The following is a 22,293-nucleotide window of genomic DNA, read 5'->3' as shown; positions in this document are numbered from 1 at the left end:
ATTTTGTCATAATATTTTGGAACTTTCAATACATATGCATACACATTCGCCTACTATAGGAGGTGTGCCCTCAGCCCAAACTTTCTGTAATAGAGGACCCAAAACTCAAAAGCAACAAAATTTGCTAAAGTTACATTTACAAACAAAGTTCACACTATTAATGTGCATTGATCCATCACTTGTTTCCCATTTACAGGCTGCTACTACAATTCTCATTTCTAGATATTGCGAAGAATCTATCCACTTTTTTTTTTTTTTTTCATTCTTATTGATGGTGCAAGTTGTGAGAGCCCTCTTTCAACAAAATCATCCACTAGCTATAAAAACTAAAATCATCAAATTTGGCGAATACTAATTGTGGAAGCAAGAAATTAACTCAAGCTTAATTACTTGCTTAAAATCACAATTAATTTCTATTATGGCTTCAATACAACTCTTTGCTCTCAAAATAGTGTCAAGGACTTTATTCATATAATTTTACTGTTACATTCCTCACCGTGTGTTTCACTCCTCTCTTTCTTTTCTTCTTAATCTTGAAAAATCTTTCAAAAAATTGCTATCTTATCTGTCTGTTTCTTTCCTTTTATACTCTCCCTTCTTCTCCTTTTTTTTTTTTTTTTTTAATCCTTATCCTTTGCTTGGTCTACTTCATTTTCTTCTCCTTCCTGATGCAGTTGGATAGTTTTCTATCCCATCAGGCTCTTCTTTTCTCAAGGGTATGATGAACAAAGAATTTTGGGGCTTCTTGTTTTATTCTAATAAGTTATCTATTGCATTAAATACAATTGTGTTAGGTGGGTTGTTGTGGATTTATTANCAAAAAAAAAAAAAAAAAGATTGGTAAAAGGGAACTTTAGCAAGAAAGTCTTGAAACGCCTTTGTTTCTTCCATGTTTCTAAAGGAAGCAAAAGTTCAATTACCAGACTCTTGACAATCTTAATCTAAAAGTATGTACTCCAAATATATCATAGTATGAACTATGACTATGATCACCAAACACATCTTAGTTTACTTTTAGTATTAGTCCATTACTGAATTTTCAAGAAATCTAGAATATTAAATTTATTAAGAAAATTTTAAAGTGATTCATTATTTATTATATTATTTTGATAAGAATGTATTATAATGTATTGCTTTAATAATATTTAGGTCTTAAACAATGTTATCTTTGCTATATAACTTAAAATAATTTACATTCTTTTATTGTTATTAATAAATTTATTATATAATTTTAATAAATTATTGAAATATTTTCTTAATTTACATATAATTATATATTTTAACATTTAGTGCACTAGGTTAATACTAAATTTTAATTTAGTTTAACAAGCATGGTAGAATATCAAAAAAATTATTATTAAGAAATATTGCACATTTTTAATGCAATAAATAAAATAAGATATATAAATATGAATGATATTATTGAACAAATTATAATAACTTTAAATAAAAATAAAATTAAGTTGCGATTAATCAAACCTTTTACCTCGTTTGGGTTCAAATTGCACCATACTTTCAAGGTAGCCAATCAATCCTCATCCCATTGTTTTTTGGGATTTCCAACCCTTAAAAAGAACCATTGCAGGACATTGTAAATGATTATGAGGAAAATTAAAAAGAATGTGTACCCTTTTTTCAAAGTAGAATATCATAAATTTTGTCATAATATTTTGGAACTTTCAATACATATGCATACACATTCGCCTACTATAGGAGGTGTGCCCTCAGCCCAAACTTTCTGTAATAGAGGACCCAAAACTCAAAAGCAACAAAATTTGCTAAAGTTACATTTACAAACAAAGTTCACACTATTAATGTGCATTGATCCATCACTTGTTTCCCATTTACAGGCTGCTACTACAATTCTCATTTCTAGATATTGCGAAGAATCTATCCACTTTTTTTTTTTTTTTTCATTCTTATTGATGGTGCAAGTTGTGAGAGCCCTCTTTCAACAAAATCATCCACTAGCTATAAAAACTAAAATCATCAAATTTGGCGAATACTAATTGTGGAAGCAAGAAATTAACTCAAGCTTAATTACTTGCTTAAAATCACAATTAATTTCTATTATGGCTTCAATACAACTCTTTGCTCTCAAAATAGTGTCAAGGACTTTATTCATATAATTTTACTGTTACATTCCTCACCGTGTGTTTCACTCCTCTCTTTCTTTTCTTCTTAATCTTGAAAAATCTTTCAAAAAATTGCTATCTTATCTGTCTGTTTCTTTCCTTTTATACTCTCCCTTCTTCTCCTTTTTTTTTTTTTTTTAATCCTTATCCTTTGCTTGGTCTACTTCATTTTCTTCTCCTTCCTGATGCAGTTGGATAGTTTTCTATCCCATCAGGCTCTTCTTTTCTCAAGGGTATGATGAACAAAGAATTTTGGGGCTTCTTGTTTTATTCTAATAAGTTATCTATTGCATTAAATACAATTGTGTTAGGTGGGTTGTTGTGGATTATTAAGAAGATCCGGAAAGCGTACTTGGATATTCACGCATACCTCGGAAATAATTTTTGGTAGCTCGGAATCATGGACTGGTGTGGGCAATATAGTCAATAGGTTTTCACCTCGGATGACTTTAGTGGTTTATTCATGTCCGGATCCAAAGTGATGGGTCCTATTAGGTTGAGTTCGAGGTTAGAGACCTTAGGGAGGTCTCCAATGATTTCCTATTCACCCTTGGTCCTTACTTCGGGATATGTTCCCTTGTTAGGAGGCTTCATATCTCGAAATGACTCGTTTTGGGCCTGTTCTAATCTAAGGTCCAATGCCTATTTAGGTTTTATGTGCCATCTCCCTACACTAATATTGCATGAAACTAATAAAACAATTAAAGAAGTGAAAAAAAAAAAAAAACACGCATACGATTTAGGAGCCAACCATCTTCATTTTACTGGAAGCATCATCTTTTTTCAGGCGTGGTTACACCATTTTTTTTTTTTTTTTTTTGCTGTGTGTTTTATTTTTTAATGAATAGTGAGTAGAGAGATTCGTTGCTGTAATTCTTTTTATAGATACTAGCCTCATCATACTCATTTTGCTCGAGAATGAGTCCTTTTAAGGTTTAGCCTCATAAATTTACATTCATAACTAAATTTTCTACAAAGGTCATAGAGTTATCTCTATTCACAAAATATGTAGTTGAGAAAAGTAGAATATAAATTTTGTTCAAAAGCTTACCAATTTGATAAAAAAACTCTTGACCATTGAGAAGAATTAAATATATGAAACAAAGAATGTGGAAGAAAATAGTGTCCGTTATAAATAGGATGAAAAAACAAAAGAAATTGAAGAATATTGTAGATTTGCCGTTTGAGTTACCACATGTTAGAAAGGGGAAAAGAGGAACAAATGGAAGATGATTTTATTTTTAAGGAAGTTGCAATTGGTTTCTAAATGAGTTTTTTTTTTTTTTGATGATGTGACATGGGTAGGTTTATGGTCCTCGGACCCAAACCTAAGGTGAAACTAGATACTTACAGGAAAAATTGAAGTGGTAGACAGAGCCAAGGTATTGCATGGTCCTCGGACCCAAACCTATGGTAAAACTACACACACTGATTATATCTAATACTTACAAAAAATAGAAGTGGTAGACAAAACCAAGGTATTGCATGGTCCTCGGACCCAAACCTATGGTAAAACTACACACACTGATTATGTATAATATTTACAAAAAATAGAAGTGGTAGACAGAACCAAGGTATTGCATGGTCCTCGGACCCAAACCTATGGTAAAACTACACACACTGATTATGTCTAATATTTACAAAAAATTGAAGTGGTAGACAGAACCAAGGTATTGCATGGTCCTCGGACCCAAACCTATGGTAAAACTACACACACCATTATACCTGGGTACTAGACAGAACCAAGGTATTGCATGGTCCTCGGACCCAAACCTAAGGTGAAACTAGATACTTACAGGAAAAACAGAACTACTGGGCATAACCAGAGTGTTGCATGGTCCTCGGACCCAAACCTAAGGTGAAACTAGATACTTACAGGAAAAACAGAACTACTGGGCATAACCAGAGTGTTGCATGGTCCTCAGACTCAAAACCATAGAGAAAATAACCGTCTAGATAAAAACTAGAGCGTTACTTAGAATTAAGCCATACTGCGTTATTTAGATTTATATTCGAAGGATAACAGGTGGTTTCATGAAGCAAACTCCAGAATAAAGTACGAATATTGAGCAGAGTTTTGAGGGGCTGATCAGCTAAGTCAAACACGCTATACTCGTCCTCGGAGGAACTCAATTCAACCACCTCCCTTGCTTTCTTAGATGGTCCTTTCTCGGCCACCGTTACTTGCCGGGATGAAGAGGGACCTGATAACGGAATACCTTCGGGTATGTAAGACCCCCCAGTAAAAGCAAAACCGCTCTCCACCACGGTAATCTGCGTAAGCCGAGGATCACGAGCTCTAATTACGTGCTGCGGAACAGGGAATGACGTCTGAGCTGGGTTGCACCCGAGAATTTTATGAGCAGCTCTGACTTGGTTGTCAGATTCGTTCAAGAAAAGTTCCGACCTGAGAACGGTTTCCAAATCCGCTTTATTAACCAGGTGGAAGTGACGTGCAAAAGCGTGTGGATCTGAGAAAAGAAAAGCGAAATTCTTATGGTTAGTCAACCAAATCGAGTGTACAGGTATAAAACTTAAAGGTACTGAGACCTAGATTATCTTGTACTTCGGATGCCCTACCTGGCTTCCCCTCTACGGTTGGGCAATGAAAGCCGTCGTGCCATTCTCCCGATACTATAAGAAAATCTTAGTTCAACCCCTTATTGGAGTCAGGAAGACACTGGATAAGACGAACCCTATCGTCCCTTGTCTTCATATAATATGTCTTACCCCTCAGGTGATGAAGGTTGTAACACCAATTAACATCATGGTGAGTCAGTCTCAGCCCCATTTTCTCATTCAGGGTATCTACACACCCTAGTATCCTAAATACATTCACAGCACATTGAGTAGGGGCCAGGCGGAAATGCCTAAGGTAATTGAGGGTCACCGGCCTCATAGGGATTCTCATCCCTCCTTCTACAAAAGCAACTATTGGGATCACGACCTCACCCTCTCTCCTCCTAAGGTACCACTCTCCTTCTTCACAGTACTTCAAGTTCACATTATTGGGTATTCCATAGTCAACAATGAATTTGTTCATCATTTCATCGGACTCGACCAACTCCTTAAACTTACCCATCCCCCAAAGACAACTAAAAGCTCTAAAAAAGAAAAGGAAGAGCGAAATCAAGGAAATTTGGGGTCACTAGAAAAAGAAGACTTACAGAAGTATGACGATACCCTTCAGATAGTATGCCAGTCGAACCAAATTCAAACTATATGCATCAATGATGATAAGCGCGAAAATGATGAAAACAGACAAGTCAAACGGGTATTTATACTCTCCCTTAATTTCCCCAAATGAAACCGCTTGCTCATAAAGGCAGAAGATCATGCCATTGAAAGCGGGAAACGTGGTGCTGCCAAAATTTAATGTGGGCGCCCATTAAGTCTCGAAACGCCAAAAACGCGCATCGGGCAGTCAAGAAGTCGCCAGCATCAGTATAAACTGAAGTGAGACCATTTGTCCAGTGGATCCGCATGTATCAAAACCCTCCTCCCCGTTCGAGGGAACGTGCAGCAGAGTTTTGAGGGGCTATTGTGGGGCCCGTAGGCCTGATAGCCTCGGCCCATCATATAGCAGGCCCAAGGCCCATGCCGAGGAGCACAAGCCATTTCTGAGAGAGAGGGGGAGAGCCTATTTTCCTGGATCCACGCCGAGGATACCTTGTCCTCGGCCTGACAAAGGTGATTTTGGGGAGGGGCCAACCCCAAAGTAAGCTGTCACTCTCGCATTTAATGCACTCAACTAATCCTCCTGGCCGCATTAATGGGGAGGTAACCCCTTGGCAGGATAACGTTGGTTAGAGTGAGCCACTTGAGTGCCGATAAGGCCTCTGATGGGACGGACAATCAGAAGAAAAGCGAATAGATGATCAACAGATGGAAGCAGGAGATAGGAAGATGAAAACTATAAAAGAAAAGCTAGTAAAGCAAATGAGGAAAGGGGGAAAAAGGTGAACATGGAAGCCTCCTCGGCCACAGGCCGAGGAGCATTCCCCCATTTGTAAGAAAACACTTAGCCATTCTTCATAAGAAAAGTTTGGGCATGGTGATCGACGGCCAGCACCTAAGCCTGTCAGCCCACTCTCTATAAATTTATTGTTTGGGCTTATTGGGCTGAAAACCCAACACTCAATTCAAATTGAGTCCCTACATATATATATATATAGGATTTTTGTGACAAATCTTGGGCAGGAACTTTGTATTTATCTACTATCTAGTGGAGAGTTTTTACCTGTTTTCACCATTTTGTTTTAAATTTTTGTCAATTTATGGTTTTAAGATGGCTATGAAATCTAGACCGTTCAAAGAACAGTATAAGAAAACAAAGATTAAACCATGATGATATCATAATTAATTTAATTTTATAATTATTTAAAATATAAATAAATACATTAAATTAGTAAAAAATGAAATTTTGACTAAAATAGTTAAAATAAATATAGAAATTTATTTTGCAAATAAATATTTTTCCACCTAAAATCGGAAAATAAATGTTACTTTAAATACTAACTGGTACAAAAATTTATTGTAAAAACTAGACTCATTACAAGCGGTTTGCGCGTGTAATAAGACTCTATTTTATTTTATATTTTAGGTTTAGTGAATTAATATTTACAAGTGAGATAAATAGCTATCATCATAAGCGAACGTCATTAGTTGAAACTCTCTCTCAAAAAAAAAAAAATTTACAAGTGAGATAGACATAGTGTCCTAATTTTTAGGATTTTGATAAAAGTTTGAAACCCAGAAACTCAGGAACTCTTTTAAAAATAATAAATTACTCTTTTAACCAGTTTGTGTTTTTAAATTTAAAAATTTTCAACTAAAAGATAGAGGTATTTTAGAAAGTTTAAGAATTTGTGTAAGGATATTTTAGTTTGCAAAATGATAAAACCTAAACATGAAATCATGTTATTTATTTTTATTTTTTTGATATAAAATAGAAATTTTATTATAGCCAAATCTAAGTGTATATTTGTGTAAAGTTTCCTCCTAGGACTTAAACCCCGACCCTTGTCCAAACTTGTGAAGTAACCATTACATCAAAGGTATGTGGTGAAATCCTGTTATTAAAAACATATAGATACTATGAAAATATTGTGTAAAGACATCATTAACCCAATATAAATTTAAAACCTTTTTTTTTTATGCCCTCTCTGCCAAGATTATGTCTGGTCTCATCAAGACATCAACTTCACCCGGTAAGTTTCTTGTTTTTAATTTTTATCTATTTACAGTTTTAATGTCATTTCTTATATGTAAATTAATTAAATTAAGGGTAATTTTGGAAAAAAATAACATTTTTATTTTATTTTCCGTTTCGCATGTGGGTGTATTTTTGAATTTTTAATAGTTGGAATAGTTAATAATATACAGTATGTATAAGATACGGTAATTATATAAACATGTATAACTCGGCATCTTTCATAAAAAGTATGTTTCAAAAATTTGGCAGAAATTTTTGGAAACGGAAAAAGAACAATATGTGTATAGTATGAGTATAATATGTCTATTTTTTTATTTTAAAAAATGTAACAAAAATACGGAAACATTTTTCTTATATTTTTTTGAGATAACTACAAATATTAAATCATATCTAGGTATTTTTGTCTCGCATTAAAAAAAAAAAAAGTCTAGGTAGGTAAAATTAAGAGAGAGAGATGCAAATATAATAATAGGTGAGAGAGATATATTTTTTTTAAAAGGTAATAGAGAGTAAAATTTATTACATTGAGAGAAATATAGTATTTACAATGAACAGCTTTATTTCTAGGAATTGTGAGACACTTAGGCAGAATTTAGAGCATTCACATAACGCTATCTTAGCACCCAAAACCCTAAAAAATCCACTACATCAATGGTGCCAAAAAGTCAAGTTTTTTAAGGTGTTAAAATAGATAAAATTGTTTTTCAAATTGCTAAAAGTTCAATTTATTAGAACCTTGATGTAAATCCCCTGACCAGTCACATCAGTTTATGTCCAATGGAAAAAAAAAAAGTGTAGAATGTACATAGTTTTACATAAAAATGACCTACATTAGTCTATGTATAATTGTGTAAATTTACAAATTTACTACAGTAATCGTGTAAATTTACACTGATACTATTCATTTTGCATTTAATTGTTTATTCTTCTTTTTCATATCTCGAGAATGAAGAAAGAGAGTGGATGGTGACTGTTATGTGTAAAGAAAGAGAAACAATTAAAAAATGGTAAATTATAATTTATTTACCTATGGTTTGGTCAAAATTTATGTTGCTTACCTGTTGTTTGAAATTTGACATTTTACCTACCTGAGGTTAACTTAATTAGACTTCTATAACCCACTTATGTTAAAAATGGAGCTAAATATGTAATTTTGCTCAACTTTTATGTCTCTCTCCTTCAAAAACACAAAAAATATAAAAATACAAGATCAAAAACTATCCATCGGAATACTTATATCATGGAATTTCAAATCACAGATAGGCAACTTAAATTTTGGTCAAACCTTAGGTGGGTAAAGTTTCAAATTTTAAACCACATATAGTCAACATAAATTTTAGTCAAACCATGGGTAAGTTGTAATTTTCCTATTAAAAAAAAAGAAATTTTGATATTTTAATAAAATATAGTATAAAATAAATAATTTGATATAAAGTATTTTAAAAAGAGAGGAGGTAAATAAAAAAATAAAAAAGTAAAATTTAAACTTACTGATGCAAATGCTTGACTCTAGAGTGTGATACAGTAGGGTGAAGGATGTAGTTGATTGGGAAGGATACAAAATATACGGTAGGGAACTGTTTTTTTTTTTTTTTTTTTTTTTTTTTGATTTAACCCGNTTGAGAATAATGTTCCCAACATGCTACATGTGATTACTAATATTTTGACAATAAAAAATCTCGCTTCGGTATACATCATAGTAACCAGCAATTATTGTGAGATTATTGGTTCAAATAACAATAGTTGGTAGAACACAAAAATCTCACAATGGTCCATTTTAGTGTGTCTCAAACACTTGAGACATACTAACATAACAATAAAAAGTCTCCACTTGCATGATCAAAATAGATCATCATAATTGACAAGTTATAGTCTTTGTAGATAAATTGCCCTATTTCATCACCAATCACAAATTAGGGTTAATGAGTTTACAAGGAACTTATGATTTAGGTTTTCTTTATGTGAATCTTATTCTTATACGTAAATCACATACAATACTTCCTATGGACTACATTAAATATCCAAAAAAACTCATGCCCAAACAATCTTGGAAAATAACACACTTTAATTAATCAAGGAATGTCACACATATTACACTCAAACACATATATAATTTGATAGTTATAATAGGTAAACGACTATTCGAAACTTTGAGAATGTTTTCACCATAAATATATAAAAAAAAAAAAGTCTCAACCAATGAAATGACAAGACTCTTAACAAAAATATATATTATTTTAAACGGTCAAAATTTGGTATGAAAAAAAAAAGAAAAAGAAAAAGAAAAATAATTGTTAGTCAAGTGATTGGTCTAGTGACCCAATTCAGCACATGAAATTATGTTTTCTATCTTTTTCTTTTCTTCTCTCACCCCTAATTTTTGGTTTCTCTCACATGTTATTACTATTTTGTATTTTTATTTTTGAGAAGGATTACTGTTTTCTCTTAATGTATATATAGTCTTTTTTTTATATATGCTATTTTATGAATAGTATACTTTCTTTTTTCTTTTCTTTTTTTTTTTTTTTCTTTTTTTTTTTTTTTTTTAAGATTTACATGGTCTCTAGGTTGGCCTGTTGGCATTAGTGGGATGGTTCATGATTTTTGGAGGGGGGGCCTGGGCTACAAAGTAAGGGGAACCCATGCCTTCTCTTTTTTTTTGGAAAATTTACTTACTAAAATTTTTTTTTTTTGGGCCCATGGGGGCTCAGCCCCTCTTAGGCTCTCACCTGGGTCCGTCCCTACTTGTGTGTATGATAGGCTGATAGCTATATGTAGGTTTTATCTAAAAACTAGTATTATACTCGTGTGATGCACGGCTTAATTAAGAATCATGCGTATACTAAAGAAAATATTTTATTAATTTAATAAAAATTTAATTAAAATAGATAATAAAACTAAAGTAAAGTTTTTCTATTAAAAAAAATCATATATAATTCCAAAATTAATTGAATGGAAGATGGTAGATAATTATATAATTAATATAAAAGGAGATGGCCAATTGAAAATAACTTCATTAGCATTTAGATATGATGAAAATTAAGAAGTGATACCTTTCGGTAAGGTTATGCATGCCCAAATATATATATATATATATAGAGAGAGAGAGAGAGAGAGAGAGAGAGAGAGAGAGAGAGAGAGAGAGAGAGAGAGAGAGAAGTAATTGAGTCTCCATCCTGCTAGAAAAAGGTTATAGAGTATAAACCATATATTAGGGCATCTGTACCCACCAATATGAATCAACATAAATCATAGCTAACATATACTAAATTTCCAAGACATTAATATTTAAGAATCAAATATAATGGGAAAGTCCTTATAGACTTGCATGTTTTCATGATATTGGCAAAAAATAATATACGAAAAAAAAGACCTAATCACTTGATGTATACCAAAAATTTTAAAAAGTAAAATGTTCTCATATAATAGAAGTAGAAGTGTAGAACATATAATTTTTAATTAAATTTGAGATGTATGGATATATTAGTAATAAATATGTAAATCTTGAAGAGTTTAAACTAAATAATTCTATAGTTATTCATACGAGGTCAACAGCAACAATCATTTAATAAAGTATCAAAATAATCATGTGATGTTGCAACAATCATTTAACAAAGTATTTAGAAATAATCAAGAAATTCATTTTTAGGAATATACTTTAATAAATTAATCTATTTCTATTTATAAGACATACCTTAGCATTAATACAATATTTCATCTAACCTGCAACTGCATATTTGGCAAAAACTTTGATCAGAATAAAATATTTACAAAAGCAAGCAACAAAAAACTTTTAAACAAACCACAAAGATAGGATATAATTGTGCAAATCGTCCAAATCAAAACATAATGGTAAGCCAAAAAAAAAAAAAAAAATCAAACTTCAATCAACCATGTTTTCAAACAGTTTGAATTTTATAATTAAAAACCGTAAGAAGCTTGAGAGAAGAGAAATGTATACCGACTATGTCCTGGGAATTCAGGGATTTACATATTGGCGTGAGTTTCTTTTCTCCAAAAACAAATACTCTATAGATGATATATCAACTTAAAAGAAGTCTAACTAATGTAGGATTTTAAATTATAAAGCGATTAAGATTTTTAATTAATTTAAAAATAATAAGATAAAGAGATTGTATGAAAATAAAGAATTTAGAAGTGAAGAGGAACCTAAGGCTAGTAAAATACTAATGGAGTAAAAACATAGGTGTGTATAGTGTACTAATTAGAAAAGAAAATAAAAAATTATTGATAATAAATAAATGAAAAGCCGTGTATATAATAGGAGTAATATATAAACTTATTGATAATAAATAAATGAAAAACAATGTATATAATAATATATAAACTTACTAATCGTAGTGTTGGTGCCATGGTGGATGGAAAAAGAATTTAATTAATTGATAAGAAGAATTTTTATCAAAAAAGATAAGACGAATTAAAGTAGTACATATGGCAAATTGATAATTACCTAGTATTTTTTTTTTATCAAATAAGATTTTTTATCAACTTCTAAATTATATTAAAAAAAAGATTAGATAAAGAATTTGGATTGTAATCAAATTAATATTTTTATTAATTTAGAAATTATAGGAGAAGAAAAAATGTATATATTTTTTTAAATTTAAAAATTTTAAATTTTTTTTGTAATTTGGTGAAATTTCTTGGCGACAACCACAAATTTTAAGCCTAATTTTTATTGTACAATATATGATGTTGTATTTGATGGAGTCCAAATCTTCTGTCTCACTCTTCCTGGTCCACTATATACTCCACAAATAAAAACATGCCACATATCTATCTAATTTATTAAATGCTAAATTTATACTTTCTATTATTTCAATTACCTAAATATAATGAGTTATTTATTTATTTATTTTAGGAAATTGAAATAATAAAAGGTATGAACTTAACATTTAATAAATTAGATAGACATGTGACATGCTTTTATTTGTGAAATATATAGTAGAGCAGGAAGAGTGAGATAGAAGATTTAGACTTGTATTTGATGTGCTGATACATAATCCGAAACAAACGCCAATTGTACATAATCTGCCAAAATAATGCCTAAATTTCCGTATAATTGGACACAATACGGCAGACGCGAGTGTAACACACACGTATGTTACTCGTATTTACTAACTAGTAGTAACTAGAATTTCACATTTATTGTTTTATTTTTATATTTGTATTATTTTGTTTAAGCCAAGCTAAATATAAGGGCGCCGCCGCTTGTGAAAGAGAAGAGTAATAGAGTATCACTGTGAATCCAAATTCCCATCAGCTCTAATAGAAATGCTACACCAAAGCTTAACCATCAACGGCGCAGCCACAAATATAGACACTATCTTCAGCTTTAATCCCTGTTTGGCTCCACGAATAACACCGCCATCACCACCGCCGACCACACTCAGCTTCTTCTTCTCCATGAACCACTCCACCAAACAAAACCCTCTTCTCTCTTCTTCTTCTTCTTTGAAGCACACAACTCCAGTCTTCGCTTCTCAGGCCTCACGTGTCACTCACGAGACCTCACCCAGGTAAGTCAAATAGTAATAGTAGCTTGCAATTCTTATTCAGTTGTTTCTGTTTCCGAAACTCTTGGGATTTAAAAAAAAAAAAATGATTTCTGGGTTTGGATGTGGCGGAAAAATAGAGATGGGTAATTTTTATTTGGCTATTTTGAAGTAGGCAAACGTTGACATAGTAATATGTATAATGCGTTTATGTACACACAAAGAGACACACTGCACGATTTTCTTATAATGTGTGTGTTTTATTTTTTATTATTATTATTTTGTGTCTAGACTTTAAGATATGGGTCTTATGTTACATGTTTTGTTGTTTATAGTATCTGATTTTTAAAATAATAAATCATGAACAATGCAAAATTAAGAATTTTGGCTTGCTGGGATGCTATTGGATTTAAGGTTTGTGAAGTCAGTTGGTGGAAGTTTAATGTGGTTTTTGAATGCTATTTATTCCTAGACGTGCTTTTGTCTTGCGTGGCTAACCATTAGAATAGGCTGGCAATTCGAGATAGGATACTGCAATGGGTCATAAAAGGGGGATTCAGCTTGTGTCTTATATGCAGAAGTGGAGGGGAAAGTGAGAACCACTTTTTTTTTGGAAGGAGTCCTAAGGTTTATTGGGATGACATTGTTGATTGGGGTGAGAAGAACCCAAAAGGAAGGAGTATGAAAGTTGTGGTTTGTAAATTAGCTTTTGGGGCCTCTGTTTATCATATTTGGCACCAAAAGGAATTCTCTTATTTATTGTGGTACTCTGTTAGAACAGAGGAGACCATTGTGTGTGATATCAAGTGGGTAGTTCAAGCTAGGTTGGAAGCCAAATGGTGCTACTGCAACTCAATCCTTCTCAGGGCTATATGTTGTATATGGATATTTTCCTCACTGTAATTATTAAGCCTTCTGATCAGTGGGATGTGACAGTGATTTTGGTTGTTGTTTCAGATAGTTTCTTGCAGGTTGATTTGTTTTAGTTTGGTTTGGTTAGATGTGTGCTTGTTGTACTATGTTCCTTTGTTAATAAAAATTATGACCATCCAAAAAAAAAGTATCATTTCTTTCTTACATGATTGCTTGGCCGCCGCTTGGACTTATATGAAAGAACTTGTTAATATTACTAATTGGATATTAATTTGGAGTTAAAAATTTATCTAACACGTAACCTTCCACCATAATGCTTGTTCTTGTAGCAAAGATGATGTACCTGTACATGGACTGTCTGAGGTGATTGTTGGTGTTTTGGGAGGAGGGCAACTGGGTCGTATGCTATGTCAAGCAGCTTCACAAATGGCTATTAAAGTAATGGTTTTGGATCCGCTTGAGAACTGCCCTGCAAGTGCACTTTCTTATCATCATATGGTCGGAAGCTTTGATGATAGTGCTACAGTTCGCGAATTTGCAAAAAGGTTCTATTTTTATGAGATTGATGACATTTTTTTTTTAATGGTCAATAGTTTTTGTAAATATATTCTTTTGTTATAATTTGATAATAATATGTTTATGTTCTTGGTAGATAGATGTGATGTATTGACTGTAGAAATTGAGCATGTTGATGTTGCAACCATGGAGATGCTTGAGCAACAAGGAGTGGATTGCCAACCTAAAGCCTCAACTATCCGAATAATTCAGGTATGCTTTTCTTTAACTTTGCCAATTGGTTATTGACCGCTGTCTTGCAAAATATGAGAAAATAAGTTGAATGAAATCATTTCCTTATGCATAAGCTTTTTTTCCTTTTGAGGAAATGCATTCTGTTTTATAAAATCACAAAAGTGGATCCTTGAGGATTTTGGTGCTACTTTAGATGCCCACCTTCCCTTAATCTTAGGTTTTCATTCAAGTACTTTTCTGTTATAGGAAGTGTTGAAATGTCAGGGGTTACTTTATTCCCCTATTGTCATCATAGCACAAGGACACAAAGGAACTGGCATTTTAGAGCTAATGAATAAATTCAACCTATTTCTAAGATTAGTTAGTTATCTGCTAGAATTTCTGTCCTCCCTCTTGTTATACTTAAATGAATAAATTCATTCGTAATAATAGAGTAACTAAATTTTATGCAAGCTGTCAACCTACCACAACTCTCCATCCTTTTCCTGCAGGCTTGAGACTGACTGTGAACTTACATGACACTAAGCATAGACAAAGGCAGAGTTATTAAAATGAATAAGTAATTGTACATATTAATTCATATATTTGTTGCAATAAAATATGACTTTTAGTTCCATGATTCATGTTTTGGTTCTTACAGGACAAATATCTTCAAAAGGTTCATTTTTGTCGGCATGCCATTCCACTTCCTGAGTTTATGCAGGTTTACCACTTTTCATTACTATCTAACTAAAGGATTTAGCTAATGTTTTTTACTTTTTATTTTCACATATCCAGAAATTAAAATTTTTTGATCATGAAACATGGCTACCACAGATAGATGATCTTGAAGGTGCCAAGAGAGCAGGTGAACTATTTGGCTATCCTCTTATGATTAAGAGCAAAAGGTTAGCTTATGATGGGCGTGGAAATGCTGTTGCTCACAATGAGGAGGAGCTCTCTTCCGCTGTAGCTGGTAACATGTTTAGTTATTAAAGATTTAAGTGCTATTAATGTTGGTATTTCTTATGTTTGGTATTTGAATTGTGTTATTAACCATGTAATGCTCCAATTATGTTTTTTCTTTTTTTGGATTGGTATGTTACACATGCACCTAATTGGTCTTTATTCTCTTAATTAATATAAGTGGACACTTACATTTCCTTTTAACTTTTAATTGTCAATTTTCGCAGCTCTTGGAGGATTTGATCGTGGTTTATATGTTGAAAAGTGGGCACCCTTTGTAAAGGTTAATGAGGATATACTATTTAGTTTACTTTTTAGTTTTTCAATCTGCATTTATTCTTGATTCTATGTTTTTCTTTATCCTGCATTATGACATGCATATTTTAATTTTGGACATATGATTAAATTTGCAACATATATTAGAAAGAATTCTTTGGAGTGCCTCTAACTACAATTAAACTTGTTCGGTTCACTTGTATAATATGTCAGCATGTATTCATAATTAGATTTGATCATCCTATGTATGCTCCTAAATTTTCACCATTATGATTTGACAACTGTTTCTTTGATATTAATATGATCATTTGTATTATTTAAAGTAAGTGTAAAGTTTCTCTACAACCTAAATTGGAGGAACTCCCTTCAAACTACTATGTGTCAACACGAGAGTGTGACTAGTCTCCCGGTCCAGCTGAAGCTCAACTTAAAACATAACGCTGTTAGCCTAGGTCTGACTGCTCTGTAGAAAGAGAGAAAAAAATGGTCTAACGTCTGGGGTTAAGAGGGTTATTTATTGAATCTCAGCTTTAGCTGGACCAGGACACTTGTCACTCTCTGGTGTTGACACATAGTAGTTTGGATGGAGTTCCTCCAATTTAGGTTGTAGAGAAACTTTGTCCTTGAAGTAGTTAACTTCATTTTTTCCTTTTAGGTAGTGTAAGGTGTGTTCTCACATCAACCAACTAGTTGCTAGAACTTCAGAAACGAAACATAGATACTTGTGAAATTGAAAAGAAGTTCGTTAGCTGGTTCTGTATTGCAAATTGCATAAAAAACACAATTTGTAAATCTTGTTCTTCTAAAAGCTGTGTATAATACTGATATATGGCAGCCAAAACTGTTTTCTGAAGAACTGTATTAAAGTAATACTCTTTTACTTTAATGCATAAATTTTAATTAGTTTGTTTAGCTTACAACTCCTCTCCACTTTGAGTTCTGAGCATGCATACATTGATGCATTTTGAAAATATGTAGGTCTAGAAAAATGTCTAAATTATTTACATTCCAATCATATTTTATTGCTGCAGCTTTTGTCATTAGGGTTTTAGGATAATTTTTTAACTTTGTGGCTGCGTTTAACATGATGAAAATAGCTTTTAAATCCAGAAATTTAGACCTCATTTGAATTATGCTTTCATATGATCAATATTGTTTCTTTTTTTGGCTGAAGCAATATGGTATTTCTTAATAGTGTGAAAGATAGAATCTTATGGATTATAGATATTATTTACTTCTTTTTTGGGAATAACTTCAGGAGCTGGCTGTCATTGTTGCAAGAGGAAGAGACAATTCTATTTTGTGCTATCCTGTTGTTGAAACCATTCACAAGTAAGATGTAGATTCAGTGTTTACATTGTCTATTTTCCCTTCATGGTTTAATCTTAAATGATGCAGAATTACGAGATGCATTCACCTTTAGTATTTAAATGTTAACTTTACATCCCTATACTTCTCATTAAGGATCTTTGATCTCTTGTAGGGAAAACATTTGTCACATAGTCAGGGCACCAGCTAATGTGTCATGGGATATTAGGAAACATGCTACTGATGTTGCCTACAAAGCTGTTAGTTCATTAGAAGGCGCTGGTGTGTTTGCAGTTGAATTGTTTTTGACTGGGGATGGTCAGGTTGTGTTTTTGCTTTTTTTTTTGAGACTGTTAAATGCATATATATATATATATATATATCTTATTTTTAATACCTCTTGATGCTACAATTGCTTCCTTTTTTGTTATCCTCCATATTTTTTCCTAATTTTGTTTCAGCATTAGCTTCTTTTGGCTAATGAATTTATGTTCTGAACTCTTAACAGATTCTTCTAAATGAAGTGGCTCCTAGACCCCATAATAGTGGTCATCACACAATTGAGTCTTGCTACACCTCACAATTTGAACAACATTTGCGGGCTGTTGTTGGTCTTCCACTTGGTGAGCCATCAATGAAAACTCCTGCTGCTGTCATGTACAATATACTGGGTGAAGATGAGGTGAAGAATTTCTTTTTATTTTTTTCTCTATCTAATATATAAACTGAGTATGGCATGAAGCTGAAGTCATTTGTTTCTTTCAGAACCTATTTCTGTAACATACTTTCACTGAAAATATTCTGCTTGAAGTTTGTTGAAGTTGCAACTAGAATTAGGTATAAGTCTGTGCTTGAGCTTGATGACTTTGTATACCATTGTGAATAACGAAATTTTAAGAAATTACAATTAATAAAAATCAAATGTTCCATCTGTCTTGGTTCTCATTAACTGATTTTCAGTTCTCAAATTATTTTATCTTGGAAAACTTGTTAATGTTGGTAAAAAAAATTAAATTGGAACATCAATGTATAACAAAATGTTTGAAATGTCTTTATTCAGCATAATTATCTTTCACTACCCCCTCCCCCCACATGTCAAAATGTCTCTCTCTTTTATATATTTATTTATTAAATTTCAGGGAGAGCCTGGTTTTATTTTAGCTCATCAACTGATTAGAAGGGTATTGAGTATCCCTGGGGCTACTGTTCAGCATAACTATCTTTCACTACCCCCTCCCCCACATGTCAAATCTCTCTCTCTTTTATTTATTTATTTATTTATTAAATTTCAGGGTGAGCCTGGTTTTATTTTGGCTCATCAACTGATTAGAAGGGCATTGAGTATTCCTGGGGCTACTGTTCATTGGTATGACAAGCCAGGTATGTGAATTTCTTTTTCCTCTCTCTCTCTCTCACACACACGCGCGCGCGTGCGCGCACTCACACATGCACACACACACACACTACTTGATCTTTACCTCATACTTGACATTTTCCTGCATTGCCTTAATGACTTGGCAGAAATGCGAAAGCAGCGAAAGATGGGCCATGTCACAATTGTTGGGCCTTCCATGGGTGATGTGGAAGAACGATTAAAATCAATTCTGAAGGAAGAAGGTTCTGATTGTAAGGCTGCAGGTAATTGCACTAGGGACTTCTCATTTTTATTTACTGAATGTCACGATGCTGGTTAACCAAAAAGCAAGTTTTCTCTAGGAGGCACAAATGTTTTTGGAAGGTGTGGTGAGATGTTTGCAGCTATGCTATCAATTAAATTTGACTTTGGTGCATCTTTTTGGAGCATATTTCCTTAAGTCAGTGATTGCCTCAATTGAATTTATTTATTCAATGTTTTACATTTTCTTACATAAAAATATTCCTACATGCTACACACACACTCTGTGGGGTAGTTTCCAGAATAATCAGCACTAATGCTACTTTAAATTTTCAGGCTATGAGCTTTGGGTTATTATATTTTGCATTAAAAAAAAGTCTGTCTTTGGCTTAGGATGGAAAAGTGACAGTGTAGGGAGGGAAATTACCATAAGATTTTATTTTTAAGAGGCGTGGATTCTAAACCGTTTGGAGATTACAATTTATCATTTCCATTTTAAAAATTGATTTAATTCTCCTTTTACCAAGATATTGCTTCTGCCAGTCTTCACTCTTCATTTATGATTTTTATTCTCGTGTGGTGGGGGGATCACCAATCTTTCATATAGCTATTATTGTGTTGATGGTTGCAAGTGTTTTCCTTTTGTTTGAAGTTTACATGCCTTATGTTTTGATTTTGAAAGTTTGTTACACTCAAATTGTGTTTATGTTGCTTCCATTCTAATGCAGTAACACCACGTGTTGGGATCATTATGGGTTCTGATTCAGATCTTCCTGTTATGAAGGATGCTGCAAGGATTTTGAATATGTTTGGTGTGCCTTATGAGGTTGACTTCCATGAACTACAGGGTCTATTTTGGAATTCAGGAGTTATTGATCATTTAATTTTATTTTCTTGTATATTCCATTTCTACCTTAACAAATTATAGTATGCAGGTGAAAATAGTTTCAGCTCACCGGACCCCTGAAATGATGTTTTCTTATGCCTCATCTGCCCTGGAGAGAGGCATTCAGATTATCATTGCTGGTGCTGGAGGTGCAGCCCACTTGCCAGGCACGTTTATCTGAACTATGCTCCATATATTGTTTCACAGTTGCTTTAAATGTCTCACTGGAATCAATTGAGCTTTGTTGTGACTTGCAGGTATGGTAGCTGCACTTACTCCCTTGCCTGTTATTGGTGTCCCCGTGCGTGCTTCTGCATTGGATGGACTCGATTCACTCCTGTCCATTGTGCAGGTATATTATTTTCTTACTTCTAAATTATTACATTTATGGGGTGGGTAAGTGTTGTAAAGATCCAGCATCCTATGTTAGTTCTAAAAAACTAGGGCATTTAAATTGGATGTCTGAAATCCTGTAGTCTTAGGGATGCCCTTTTTCTGGTTTTTATAGTTGCTTATCCTTGATTAATTAATGTGTTTGCTTTATTTGATGAGAGAAATTCTATTTTAATTCTTTGGGATGTGTTTTCTGGCACAGAGAATTACTATTATTCTTTTATTTTAAATAATTTAATTAATAGGTGCCTGGAGAAAAAAAAAAAAAAAAAAATTCATGGGTGCTGAATATTTATGTCACTAAATTAAAAAAAAAAAAATCAATGGTGCTGAATATCTAATATCTGAATGGCACCTATTGAAAGACAAAAAACATCTGAATGGTGGAAGTACGTAGGTGCTTGCTTAATCATGTTGAGATTTGCACAATGAGTTTCATTGCCTTAAAACATTGTCCAATTTTAGAGCCTCAGAAAAGATGGTGCTTCATTCGTTATCTCAAGTTCATATTTGATTTCTACTTGCACTTTTTTATTTTTTGGTGGTGTTGTTCAGCAATTAAGAAGCTTTATTGAAAAAGGAGAAATAAGAAACACAGCAAAGGAAACAGTTTCCTTGGTACACAGGGAGTTTACAAGGAAAATTTGATCACTACAAAGTCCTAATTTTTATTTATTCCTTTGATGATTATGCAGATGCCGAGGGGTGTTCCAGTTGCAACAGTTGCAATAAACAATGCTACCAATGCAGGTTTGCTCGCAGTAAGGATGATGGGGATTCGTGATGCTGACCTATTGGCAAGGTGGGTTTTTTTCTCTCTTCCCTCTCTGGAAGTAATGCAAAACTTTGTGTTGGGTATGAAACCAAGAAAAAAAAAAACTTTAGTTCAAAAGTGTTTGCATGAGCTGATTCTGGAATAATAATATCCTTTGCAGAATGAGCCAGTATCAAGAAGACACAAGAAATGATGTCTTGAGAAAAGCAGAGAAGCTGGAAAAGGATGGTTGGGAGTCCTATTTGAATCCATAAGTACATAACTGCTTTGCCAGCCATATGCATGATTTTTGTGAGTTTGACACACTATGGAAGTTCAAGTTTGGAGAACACATTACCACAGCAAAATTTGGAATTAACTAAAGAATATATCCAAAGCGGATCAATATATGTAGGATGAATGCAAAAATGTGTTAACAGAAAAAAGTTCAAGTGAGGATGGAACTGGCAAGTTTGCTTCAGTTTTGAGAGATTAAGGAAAGGAAGTACAGAAAACAGAGGGCGTTTGTGGGACTAGGAAGAAGCCTTGTATCCATTGTAGTTGCTATAAGGGGTCCACTGTAGCAGTTGAGTTGAATGAGTCAAAAGAACTTTTTATCCCATTTAGTTGCATAAGGGTGTTCTTTTGACCTTAATATTTAGATGGTAATCAATGATTGATTACAGCATTGAGTTCTTGTACGTTTACGATGAACGATTTTTCTAACTGGTCTCAAGCAATTGTTCTGCCATTGAAGGTCAGCGAGCTGCTCAATTCAAATCTATGATATCTATTGGTAGGCTTAAGCTTGTCTTCGGATGGTGGTACAGCCACGTGTTAATTGGATTGAAATGTAGATTTGAATATATACTAGTCTATTCTTGTTATTCTTCTGGATAAAAGCCCGGAGAATTTTACACCGCAAATTTTTTGGTGAGTTACCTCTAATCCCGGAAGTTCATATTGTTTTCTTGTACCCTGCAATGTTAGTACTAATACCCTTCTAAAACGTACTAATAAAATACCAGTCTACACCAACCTATATCAATTATTAACTGGTATTGAGATATTTTATTCTCTTGCTTGATCAAACGATATTGACTACTTTGACATCTAATGGGAAACAAAAGTGCTAATGACGAGATAATATTACCGGTAGACTAGGCTTAAAATTGAGCAATTTTGTTATTATTTTATGGCTTGTTTGGAAGTTTAGAGAGGGAGGAGAGTAGAGGGGAGTAGAGGGAAGGGGAGTAGTGGAGAGGAGAGTAGAGGAGAATGATTCACCTCCACCTTATTTGGATGTTTTTAAAATTAGTAAGGGGGAAGGGAGTAATTAGTCCTTCCCCTTGTGTAATTTTGTTAATATAATAAGGGTAAATTAGGTAATTTACTTGGTCAATAGTTTATGTACTCTACTCCCCCTCCAAATCTCTCCAATTTGGGGGAATTAAAATTGGGGGGCTAGAGGGAGTCCAAAACCATCCAAACTCCCCCAAACCCCTCCCCCTCATTCTTTAAAAACTTCCAAACAAGGTAATTGCATTACTCTCCCTCCCTCTACTCTACTCCCCCTCATTTTTTAAACATCCAAACATGCCATTAGTTTGGCAAAAACACCATTTTT

The 22,293-nt window shown here is 33.2% G+C and overlaps 1 protein-coding gene across 4 annotated transcripts; it reads left to right on the top strand.

The window, feature by feature from the left end:
- The first annotated feature begins 12,581 nt into the window (after nucleotides 1–12,581).
- Nucleotides 12,582–21,614, top strand: LOC111985940 (phosphoribosylaminoimidazole carboxylase, chloroplastic). Of its 4 annotated transcripts, none has more exons than XM_024017580.2 (16): nucleotides 12,582–12,890; nucleotides 14,069–14,284; nucleotides 14,396–14,507; nucleotides 15,130–15,192; nucleotides 15,306–15,444; nucleotides 15,662–15,717; nucleotides 16,969–17,042; nucleotides 17,194–17,341; nucleotides 17,527–17,700; nucleotides 18,311–18,398; nucleotides 18,540–18,656; nucleotides 19,362–19,459; nucleotides 19,569–19,686; nucleotides 19,777–19,871; nucleotides 20,608–20,714; nucleotides 20,848–21,614. In XM_024017580.2, the coding sequence occupies exons 1-16, from the start codon at nucleotides 12,646–12,648 to the stop codon at nucleotides 20,939–20,941; spliced, it is 1,944 nt and encodes a 647-aa protein (XP_023873348.1). In that variant the 5' UTR covers nucleotides 12,582–12,645; the 3' UTR covers nucleotides 20,942–21,614. The 4 variants fall into 4 exon arrangements, with proteins under 4 accessions (XP_023873348.1, XP_023873349.1, XP_023873351.1 ...); XM_024017581.2 differs by having other exon boundaries at nucleotides 12,775–12,890; nucleotides 14,074–14,284; XM_024017583.2 differs by lacking the exon at nucleotides 12,582–12,890 and having other exon boundaries at nucleotides 14,143–14,284; nucleotides 14,392–14,507.
- Nucleotides 21,615–22,293: the final 679 nt, after the last annotated feature.

This window comes from Quercus suber, unplaced genomic scaffold (assembly GCF_002906115.3).
Source record: "Quercus suber isolate HL8 unplaced genomic scaffold, Cork oak 2.0 scaffold_491, whole genome shotgun sequence".
NCBI lineage: Eukaryota > Viridiplantae > Streptophyta > Magnoliopsida > Fagales > Fagaceae > Quercus > Quercus suber.
Note: the sequence above shows the minus strand (reverse complement) of the source record. Positions and strands in the feature narration are given on the sequence as shown.

Coding starts and splice junctions, on each gene's coding strand:
- LOC111985940 (XM_024017580.2), top strand. CDS start 12,646: ATGCTACACCAAAGCTTAACCATCAACGGCGCAGCCACAAATATAGAC. Junction 17,043..17,193: donor GTTGTTGAAACCATTCACAA/GTAAGATGTAGA, acceptor GATCTCTTGTAG/GGAAAACATTTGTCACATAG. Junction 19,687..19,776: donor AGGTGCAGCCCACTTGCCAG/GCACGTTTATCT, acceptor TGTGACTTGCAG/GTATGGTAGCTGCACTTACT.